We start from the raw sequence: 12,008 nt of genomic DNA on the forward strand, positions 1-12,008 counted from the left end.
ATTCTAGTGTTAGACAAGAAGTATGGAGCTAAAATGACATTTATACAATTTTGAAGTTCAAGAGGTATGATGTTCCAGAGAGCATTTGACACGGTTCCTTTCTCAAATAGTTTCTTTCTTGCTTCATAGTTTACATAAAGAGACAGTGTTCAGTAGTCCTAGCTACATAAGGCTATAAAACAAGGACAAAAATATCAATTTGTATTTCAAGGAAATTTTTATTTCAAAAAATCAGAAGTTGTCAAAATATAACATAACAAAATATCAAGGTTTTCACTCTATCACGTTTATATTGAAAAATAACTTTGTTTTCAAACAAATCTTTTCCCATCAATCTCTCACGTGTACATCTTTTTAAAGATAATGCCCGGTAAGAGCACTGTTTTCTCATTCATAAATATAAAACATGATTATTTGTATTTGGAATAAGAAATAACATTCATGTTAAAAACATCAAAAGTGACATTAATTCATATTGGAAATTTCAAATAAATAATTTTACTGGTTTCCTTGCCAACATACTTTGTCAAATTTCATAAAAATAATCTGTACTTGGGTTTATTATCAAAATCATGAAAAACATAACAACAGCAGGAACTCAAGTAACGGGCCATAAAACCATGCGAGGTCTGCTTGATTTACACTCTCTAATATGTAAAATGGGACCTAAAACGATGAGAGGTCTGCTTGATTTACTCTAATATGTAAAAGGGGACCTAAAACCATTAGAGGTCTGCTTGATTTACACTCTCTAATATGTAAAATGGGACCTAAAACTAAGAGAGGTCTGCTTGATTTACACTCACTAATATGTAAAATGGGACCTAAAACGATGAGAGGTCTGCTTGATTTACTCTCACTAATATGTAAAATGGGACCTAAAACGATGAGAGGTCTGCTTGATTTACACTCACTAATATGTAAAATGGGACCTAAAACCATAAGATGTGTGCTTGATTTACTCTCACTAATATGTAAAATGGGACCTAAAACCATTAGAGGTCTGCTTGATTTACACTCTCTAAATATGTAAAATGGGACCTAAAACCATTAGAGGTCTGCTTGATTTACACTCTCTAATATGTAAAATGGGACCTAAAATCTCACTAATATGTAAAATGGGACCTAAAACTAAGAGAGGTCTGCTTGATTTACACTCTCTAATATGTAAAATGGGACCTAAAACCATAACATGTGTGCTTGATTTACTCTTACTAATGACAGGAAAAAAAGATATCACTTGCATAACATAAAAAGAGCAATGCTGTTATTGCTGACTAAACCCATGCCTGGGCCCAGTTGTTCAAAGGGTGATTAGCTTAATCACTTGATTAGTGAAAATCTCATTTCTCCTTTACATGTACTTCAAATCCAATGTATGTTTATTCTTCAAAATCAGCAGGTAGGAAGAGACTGATGAGTGTTATAGTTTCAGAAAATTTTGTCAAAAATCATGATTTTAATATTGTTGTTCAATTGTGATAAGCCTAATCACCTTTTGAACAACTGGGCCCTGGTAGTAAGCTTGTCTATTACACTTCTGTGAAAATGTCAATAAATACCATTTCATTGTCGTATAATAAACCTATCCACTATGTATACATTGTATCTTAAGTTTATGCATTTGTCCACTGAGCTTATTGCAGGTTAAATTACTTAACACTTTCTTTTCAAGTTTCAAGGAAACCAAGTTGATCAGATATACATGTATAGCACTATGGTATTTAAATATTTCAGAATTACAAAAAGGGTTATTTGGGTTAAAGAAAAATACATTTTATATACAGACTAGAAAATTGAGTTCCTACAGGTGTATTCACAGTATTTACATCTGGCGGACAAGACCAGCAACTATTTGCAGGACTTTCATGCATGGATAAATCTGTTAATCTGAAAAGACCAGATTTAGTTTTAATGATTCTCTAAATGAAGCATTAAAATGCAATAAAAACCTCTCTAAATTTTGTGAAAGTTAGTGCCTCAAACCTCCTCAAATCTGTAGTAATGCAGCTATGAATTTGTTTATTTAATTTAATTTTATGTGGAAACAAATTCTTGATGTTATCCATGATTTAGCATACAGCTATGATCATGTCGGAAATGTGTAGGTACCATAATCATAATCCATATTTTCAACAAAACTAATTTATGTTCATGTTGTTTCACAAGTCTGTGAATGTTTCATACGAACTTGGCTGTAAAGTCTGTGAACTGATAATATCACAACTATGTCCTGTTACTTAGTTACAGTTGTATTTCTGCCCCATGTGCTGCCTTATGTGTATAAACTGTACTTCTGGTCTCTTATCTAGATAAAACTATTCAGCTGCCATTTCAAATTGGATGAAACCGGTAATGAGATCTATGCCTCTCCTAGCAAGACAAAAGTATACTAATAATTACCTACAGTCATGTCCCTTCTAATGGATAAAAAAGAGTTCCCTTTTTGCTGGATAAAATCCTTTGGAGTCCAGTCACTATTTATGGAATTAAAAATACTGGGAATCATGTCTCTTTTCATTGATAACACAGCTGCAAAATTCTGTCTCTCCATGAAGGATAAAACATCTAGGGAATTCTTTCCCACGTCCGATGAGCTAGACCTAAAACCTTGATAAAACATTCATAGTATGGTCACTCCTAGACCACAATGCACATGTCTTCTTCATGTTTAGGTGAATTTCTGGAGATACTGGTCATTTTCTGTCCCAAAGGGGCTAAAAATAATTATTTCGATGGCTTTTTCCGTTTGAAATATGCTGGAGCTGCTTCATACAACCAGTCTGGATCAACAACACTGAGGTCTCTAAGTAAAACAGAATACACAACTTCAATATATTAAATGGAAATGTTTTGTTCTCATTTCAGCAGAAATCTGACATGAATGTTCATTACCCCCCAAGTATGTCATATTTAATGACCTTATACTTTGACTACAGAACAAGAATGTTGTCTAGCTCATTGTATTTAACAAGCCTGGTTCAACCGAGCATCATTTTTCCATATAAACATGGTTTCAGATTAAAAGGATCTATTTAACGAGAAATGTCCATACAGTGGACCTTGTCTGTTGTGAAACGAAAAAAAAAACCCAACTCACCTCATATAACACTTTGTTGTTTTAACGAGTTCGTTGTAAACAACACAAGCAGGTTTACATCTAAACAATGCTGATGAGGGATGGATATGAACTGGCTCCCGTGTTGTCAACTTAAAAATTAAAATATTGGTTACTAATTTTAATTTTGATTCTTAAAACATTGTGTTGAAAGAAAAAAAAAGCTACATTATACAACTAATGTTTCATTAAATCAAGAAATGTAAAAGGTAAAACCAAAAATTTTAATGAATAAATCTTATAAATTTTAGTTAAATTATTTTGTATGTCCACATAAAATTCAAATGCTCTTCTTATTAAGGGTTATTCCTGACCAGTTACATATATCTAATGGGAGGAATCTAGAAATAAAGAAATTCTATCATGGTGGGTACCAGTGAAAATGCTGCCTGTTACATATTACTGTTTAAATTAAATTAAATCTATGGGTGGTCCCTGCTTCACAATCTGGAGTTCCCACTGGGTAGATATATTTTAATGGAATAACCCTTCAGAGGTAAAACCCAATTTGTTCCCAGATCCTCGGAAACATATCACATTATCATTACATTAAAATCAGTGGCTGAGTAAGTAACTATTTAATCTCACAATTTATGGATCAATCGATTGAAATTTAACTGAAACTAGAACATTTCTGTAAGATATTATAAACGCCTCACTGCCATGTGACCTTAGTATAAAAGTTTTACCAAAATCCATGAAAGAATGAAGTTGCTAAATGTTTAAATGGATTTAGTTGATGACTTTCTATATATAGCAAATGTGACCTTGACCTAGGAACCCTGAAACACAACATTGTCAAGTATACTCATATTTAACCTTCGTATAAAGTTTGACCAAAATCTGTCAAAGAGTGAAGTGTTTACATTGAAATTGGCAACACTATAACAAAAATTGCAACCCCCCTTCTTATGGCAGGGTCATAATAAAAATGGCTGGAGAGTGACTTACTGAAATGTAGACATCTCCTTCCTTTTGCAGTTCTGCTGCATTCATGAACAGGCCTGCTGCCAAACATCTCCTGTAACCAATGAAAACAAAGATAAAATCTCCTGTAACCAATGAAAACAAAGATAACATCTCCTGTAACCAAAGAAAACAAAGATAACATCTCCTGTAACCAATGAAAACAAAGATAACATCTCCTGTAACCAAAGAAAACAAAGATAACATCTCCTGTAACCAATGAAAACAAAGATAACATCTCCTGTAACCAATGAAAACAAAGATAACATCTCCTGTAACCAAAGAAAACAAAGATAACATCTCCTGTAACTTATGTAAATTAAGATGGCCTGATTACCACAGATCTTTACCCAATTGTACTAGTGTTCTGACCACATGTCTTGACCGTCATGGTCTGACTATCACAGACCTTTACCTAATTATACTGATGTCCTGACCACATGACTTGACCGTCATGGTCTGACTATCACAGACCTTTACCTAATTATACTGATGTCCTGACCACATGACTTGACGGTCATGGACGGACTACCACAGACCTTTACCTGATTATACTAGTGTCTTGACCACATGACTTGACCGCCATGGTCTGACTATCACAGATCTGTCGTAGTTGTTTGCGGATATCCATTGCCTTTGACATATTCCGGCCATTGATAAAGTTTTCATGACACCATTCCTGTCAACAGGCAAAAAGCAATTACATATTAAGAAAGATTATTATACAATTTGTTACATATTATCAATATGTTCTGACACACAAATTTCTATGGTAGTGTAGTACATTTAATCTCTGTGGTAAAACACATTTTTTTAAGACAAAAAAAGAAAGAAAGAAGATTTATATTCAAATTATAAACAATAAGACAAACAAAACAATTGAAATACCGTTTCAGGATATTAACATATACTGAAATCTCAATGATGAAACATGAAATTTTATTTGGAAAATAAAACGGTTAAAGATTTTATTCAGCCCAAAGAAAAAAAAAGACCTAAAGAAATGGTAAGGCAAATTAACATGTTGATCTAGTGTACCATCATCATGTCCAACAGCAAAACACCGAAGTAAAACAAAAGGGTTTAAAATTTACCAGTTTACTGTTCTGGGCATAAACTGTAATGTACTGGGCATAAACTGTAATGTTACTGGGCGTATTAACTGTAATGTACTGGGCATAAACTGTAATGTTCTGGGCATAAACTGTAATGTTACTGGGCATAAACTGTAATGTACTGGGCATAAACTGTAATGTACTGGGCATAAACTGTAATGTTCTGGGCATAAACTGTAATGTTCTGGGCATAAACTGTAATGTTCTGGGCATAAACTGTAATGTTCTGGGCATAAACTGTAATGTACTGGGCATAAACTGTAATGTACTGGGCATAAACTGTAATGTACTGGGCATAAACTGTAATGTTCTGGGCATAAACTGTAATGTTCTGGGCATAAACTGTAATGTACTGGGCATAAACTGTAATGTACTGGGCATAAACTGTAATGTACTGGGCATAAACTGTAATGTTCTGGGCATAAACTGTAATGTACTGGGCATAAACTGTAATGTACTGGGCATAAACTGTAATGTACTGGGCATAAACTGTAATGTTCTGGGCATAAACTGTAATGTACTGGGCATAAACTGTAATGTACTGGGCATAAACTGTAATGTTAAACAATAAACGTGTTCAGTCCCTTTGTACCTTTGACCTATAACTTATATAATTTGATGACCTTTGACCTTACCTTATTGCCTTTGACCCCTTTATACGCCTTGTAGATGTTGAGGAGAGTGATGTGGTCACCATCACTGGACACAAATTTCTGGCGGACAGCTAGTGCCTCTTCTCTCTACAACCAACCAAGGACATCTAGAGTTTTCTCCCTTATACTTATTGTCTCAAACATATCACTCACTTTAACTTTAGGAATTGATAAAGAACAGGGAGAAACACATTCATACTGAGTGCCCAGACAGGAATGAAACCTGGGACTCCAGCTTGTAAATTCTACAGCTCTACCTCCTGAGCCTGCTCTATCAGCTGAGTGACTGAGACCGTATATTTAAAACACAATGTATATTCCACATAGACCAATTCCTCTCACATGAGTGAAACATTTGTTGTTATTGAAATTATATCATAAAGATTTACAAAAGATTTTTGGCCAGACATTAAAGAAACTGTAACCAATTAAATAATTAAACCAGGGGATATAACCTGCCATATCGTACCTTATTCTGGGGTGTAAACAAGACAGAATCAACAGACAGCATGGATACAATTGTAAGAATTTCCTCTCTGAAAATATAAACATATGTCTCCTGATATCACATAATTATATATATTCAAATATAAAAATGTACATGTATAGCCATTTTTTTTATTTTATCCATCTGTGAAATTTACCACTATTTTACCAGGTATTTTACATATCACCTGGGATATTTACCACTAAGTTACCAGGTATTTTACATATCAACTGGGATATTTACCACTAAGTTACCAGGTATTTTACATATCACCTGGGATATTTACCACTAAATTACCAGGTATTTTACATATCATCTGGGATATTTACCACTAAGTTACCAGGTATTTTACATATCAACTGGGATATTTACCACTAAGTTACCAGGTATTTTACATATCACCTGGGATATTTACCACTAAGTTACCCGGTATTTTACATATCACCTGGGATATTTACCACTAAGTTACCAGGTATTTTACATATCACCTGGGATATTTACCACTAAGTTACCAGGTATTTTACATATCACCTGGGATATTGACCACTAAGTTACTAGGTATTTTACATATCACCTGTGATATTTGCCACTAAGTTACCAGGTATTTTACATATCAACTGGGATATTTACCACTAAGTTACCAGGTATTTTACATATCACCTGGGATATTTACCACTAAGTTACCCGGTATTTTACATGGGATATTTACCACTAAGTTACCCGGTATTTTACATAACACCTGGGATATTTACCACTAAGTTACCAGGTATTTTACATATCACCTGGGATATTTACCACTAAGTTACCAGGTCTTTTACATATCACCTGGGATATTTACCACTAAGTTACCAGGTATTTTACATATCACCTGGGATATTTACCACTAAGTTACCCAGTATTTTACATATCACCTGGGATATTTACCACTAAGTTACCAGGTATTTTACATATCACCTGGGATATTTACCACTAAGTTACCCAGTATTTTACATATCACCTGGGATATTTACCACTAAGTTACCTGGTATTTTACATATCACCTGGGATATTTACCACTAAGTTACCAGGTATTTTACATATCACCTGGGATATTTACCACTAAGTTACCAGGTATTTTACATATCACCTGAGATATTTACCACTAAAATACCAGGTATTTTACATATCACCTGGGATATTTACCACTAAGTTACCAGGTATTTTACATATCACCTGGGATATTTACCACTAAGTTACCAGGTATTTTACATATCACCTGGGATATTTACCACTAAGTTACCAGGTATTTTACATATCACCTGGGATATTTACCACTACACTCGGTTACCTGATATTTAACATATTACTTGGGATATTTACCACGACTGTCCTTTACCAGGTATTTTACCTGAGTTATTCACCAGGTACTGCTTACATTCATTTCTCATATCACGATACATACATATTAAGTACGTTACAGTGATCTAGCTCAGCACATCTCTGTGTGATATGAATACGTTTTACAATTACTTAGACATACTTCTTTAAGTTTCCAACAATATTTAATATCAGATAAACAAGGAAAAGAATCATTACTTCAGATGTTTTCCTGTCATTTGACAAGAAAACATCCCAAAGTTACATACAGACACTGGAGCTCCAAGGCTATGAGGAGTGTCTTGGACAACTTTGGATCCAGAGGGAAAGCTGCCATCTTCTTCCCCACAGCTGTCAGCTATAACAAATACAAAGCGGTAATGTGCCAGGCCATGATTAATTTGTTAACATAGATACAGTCTGTTACTAGTTACTCCAGACAAAGATCTGTATTTACAGTAACATACTTGATATTAGGAAAGGAAAATATAAAGTTTTTATCTGACAATATAAGCCCATGACAAGTATTAGCTCACCCTTATTTAATGCAGTTTACCGAATTAACCAACAAATGTATTACATTGGTGCGTAATAAGACCAGCCCTTCACTGAGTAACGGGTGATGTCCTGGCCCCCTGGGACAGGATTACATGCTATGCATATGACATGTAAGAGCATGTAGATATCATTTATAATAAAGTTAACTACAATCAATTCCGAAACAAAGCTAAAGTGGAACATACAGGGAGTGGGAGACCAAACGCCCATGAAGGTAGTTTTGGTGTGGTTCTGTGAAGCCCAGAAAATGAGAGTTCGGCGGTAAAGTTGAGTAATCAGAAATAAAAGTTCTGGTTCTGATGAAGACACGCCTTAGTGATGAAACCAGTCATTAAAGCTAAGAAACCCAGCATGATGTTATTATGGTTATCTTTTACTTCTGAATACTGAAGTGGGTTAAACCAACAAAATGTGAGGAAAATAATAATTAAAATTATTATACCACACTTCAAATTCTGTGACAGATGACACAAATGTTCTGTCCAATTCCAATTCTGAATCAGGAAGTCAATTTAATGTCCTATCAGTTTATAGTTCGATGTGAGCTTGAATACTTGAATAATTCTAAAGTATTATCTTGCCCAATGATGTTCAACTGAATTTATATTCTGTAAGATTGCAAAAACTATGTTTTACTTTTTCATATCTTGTTAAAACTATCAGGATTAGTCATTTAGTCATTAGTGCCCTGGTCATTTGTTTGATGAAGGTGACAGTGTACATACCGTACTAGTCATCGTAACATCACGTATAAACATTCATTGATTATGTCTGATGAAGGTGACATATAAAATTTAAGATTTAGCGATAATGGCTGTCTGTCGACCATGTTGTTTTTGGATTGGTCCCAATATGCAAAACTAGGCACTGAGGGGAACCTACATATGAAATTTGAGAAAGATCCCTTCAGTACTTTCTGAGAAATAGCGATTACAAACTTCAATTGTCAAAATCCAAGATGGCTGCCTGTCGGCCTTGTTGTTTTCTGATTAGTCTCAAAATGCAATATGCATAACTAGGCACCGAGGGGAACCTGTGTATGAAATTTGAGAAAGATCCCTTCAGTGCTTTCTGAGAAATAGCGATAACAAACTTCATTTGTCAAAATCCAAGATGGCTGCCTGTCGGCCATGTTGTTTTCCGATTGGTCTCAAAATGCAATATGCATAACTAGGCACCAAGGGGAACCTGTGTATGAAATTTGAGAAAGATCCCTTCAGCACTTTCTGAGAAATAGCGATAACAAACTTCAATTGTCAAAATCCAAGGATGGCTGCCTGTCGGCCATGTTGTTTCTCTATTGGTCTCAAAATGCATAGGCGATAACTAGGCACCAAGAGAACCTACATATGAAAATTTGAGAAAGATCCCTTCAGTACTTGCTGAGAAATAGCGATAACAAACTTCAATTGTCAAAATCCAAGATGGCCTTGCCTGTCGGCCATGTTTTTTTTCCGATTGGTCTCAAAATGCAATAATGCATAACTATTAGGAGGCACAAAGGGGAACCTACATATGAAATTTGAGAAAGATCCCTCAGTGCTTTCTGAGAAATAGCGATAACAAACTTCAATTGTCAAAATCCAAGATGGCTGCCTGTCGGCCATGTTGTTTTCCGATTGGTCTCAAAATGCAATATGCATTAACTAGGCACAGGGGAACCTACATATGAATTTGAGAAAGATCCCTTCAGTACTTTCTGAGAAATAGCGATAAACAAACTTCAATTGTCAAAATCCAAGATGGCTGCCTGTCGGCCAATGTTTTTTCCGATTGGTCTCAAATGCAATATGCATCACAAGGCACCAAGGGGGAACCTACATATGAAATTTGAGAAGATCCCTTCAGTACTTTCTGAGAAATAGCGATAACAAACTTCAATTGTCAAAATCCAAGATGGCTGCCTGTCGGCCATGTTGTTTTCCGATTGGTCTCAAAATGCAATATGCATAACTAGGCACCAAGAGGAACCTACATATGAAATTTGAGAAAGATCCCTTCAGTGCTTTCTGAGAAATAGCGATAACAAACTTCAATTGTCAAAATCCAAGATGGCTGCCTGTCGGCCATGTTGTTTTCCGATTGGTCTCAAAATGCAATATGCATAACTAGGCACCAAGGGGAACCTACATATGAAATTTGAGAAAGATCCCTTCAGTACTTTCTGAGGATTAGCGATAACAAGAATTGTTTACGGACGGACGGAGGGATGGGGGGAAGGAGGGACGGACGGACGGACGGACGGACGGACGACGGACCACGGACGCAGGGCGATTTGAATAGCCCACCATCATCAAATCCTGATCATGCAGGGTTCGCTTTAGACAGGTAAACAAGACTGTACCTTGATAGTGTTTTCTTTGATAACAGCTCCCAGTGTGTGGAGATGGTGTACTGCACCTATAAGGGACTGTAACAAACATGAGGCTTTAGCATTAACTTTTTATAGCATAAGAATTAAAGATGTCAACACATTAGAGTTTGTTACCAAAATGCTTCAAATATGAGTTATTTTTTAGTTTTAAAAACAGAGATTTTGGATTATAAACACCATGTATCTAGAACATTTGAGTTCCTCACCTCAGTGCTAGGTTTATCCATGAAATCAAAATTAACAATGTCTGTGATCCCCATGGCCAGCAACTGCAGGGCAACACTGGATAGATTACATCTGTAAACAATGGAAAATGTTAAACCTGTACACAGGTATGGTCAATGTTACACCTGTACACAGGTATGGTCAATGTTACACCTGTACACAGGTATGGTCAATGTTACACCTGTACACAGGTATGGTCAATGTTACACCTGTACACAGGTATGGTCAATGTTACACCTGTACATAGGTATGGTCAGTGTTACACCTATACACAGGTATGGTCAGTGTTACACCTGTACACAGGTATGGTCAATGTTACACCTGTACATAGGTATGGTCAATGTTACACCTGTACACAGGTATGGTCAGTGTTAACCTGTACACATGTATGGTCAATGTTACACCTGTACATAGGTATGGTCAGTGTTACACCTGTACACAGGTATGGTCAGTGTTACACCTGTACACAGGTATGGTCAGTGTTACACCTGTTCACAGGTATGGTCAATGTTAAACCTGTCCACAGGTATGATCAGTGCTTCACCTGTACATGGTATGGTCAGTTTTACATTTGTACAATAATCAAGTACACATGTATACCCAGATACTTTAAGATACATATATGTGTATCATCTATAAAAACATGGTTCAAGTATAGTACTGTTATATGTTGATAAACCATAAATAAACCATTGAATGGTAATGGTAACTGACATTTGCATATCATGGATTCTAGAATAGTGAAAAACTAAACTCTGTATACTGTCAACCTAGTATTATTATTAACTAACCTCTGTATAACTAAATTCTGTAGCCCCAGTATCACTGTATAACTAACCTCTGTATAACTAACTTCTGTAGCCCCAATATCACTGTATAACTAACCTCTGTATAACTAACTTCTGTAGCCCCAATATCACTGTATAACTAACCTCTGTATAACTAACTTCTGTAGCCCCAGTATCACTGTATAACTAACCTCTGTATAACTAACTTCTGTAGCCCCAATATCACTGTATAACTAACCTCTGTATAACTAAATTCTGTAGCCCCAGTATCACTTTATAACTAACCACTGTATAACTAACTTCTGTAGCCCCAGTATCACTATATAACTAACCTCTGTATAACTAAATTCTGTAGCCCCAGTATCACT

General features: G+C 35.5%; 1 protein-coding gene across 6 annotated transcripts in view; it reads right to left on the minus strand.

Moving 5' to 3' along the window:
• Nucleotides 1-198: 198 nt before the first annotated feature.
• LOC117327498 (ATP-dependent RNA helicase DHX33-like) overlaps nt 199-12,008 on the minus strand; it is a 35,502-nt gene continuing 23,692 nt past the window's right edge. For 2 of the 6 annotated variants that reach the window (XM_033884519.1, XM_033884520.1), the window contains 9 exons: nt 10,834-10,924; nt 10,598-10,663; nt 7,965-8,053; nt 6,322-6,388; nt 5,835-5,939; nt 4,630-4,763; nt 4,070-4,139; nt 3,101-3,210; nt 199-2,806 (listed from right to left, as the gene is read on the minus strand). In XM_033884519.1, the coding sequence (XP_033740410.1) occupies nt 2,728-2,806; nt 3,101-3,210; nt 4,070-4,139; nt 4,630-4,763; nt 5,835-5,939; nt 6,322-6,388; nt 7,965-8,053; nt 10,598-10,663; nt 10,834-10,924 (811 nt within the window). In that variant the 3' untranslated portion in view covers nt 199-2,727. The remainder of the gene's footprint in view (nt 2,807-3,100; nt 3,211-4,069; nt 4,140-4,629; nt 4,764-5,834; nt 5,940-6,321; nt 6,389-7,964; nt 8,054-10,597; nt 10,664-10,833; nt 10,925-12,008) is intronic. The other 4 variants (XR_004532657.1, XR_004532656.1, XR_004532654.1 and 1 more) reach the window with 4 other exon arrangements.

Source organism: Pecten maximus, chromosome 5 (assembly GCF_902652985.1).
Source record: "Pecten maximus chromosome 5, xPecMax1.1, whole genome shotgun sequence".
Lineage (NCBI taxonomy): Eukaryota > Metazoa > Mollusca > Bivalvia > Pectinida > Pectinidae > Pecten > Pecten maximus.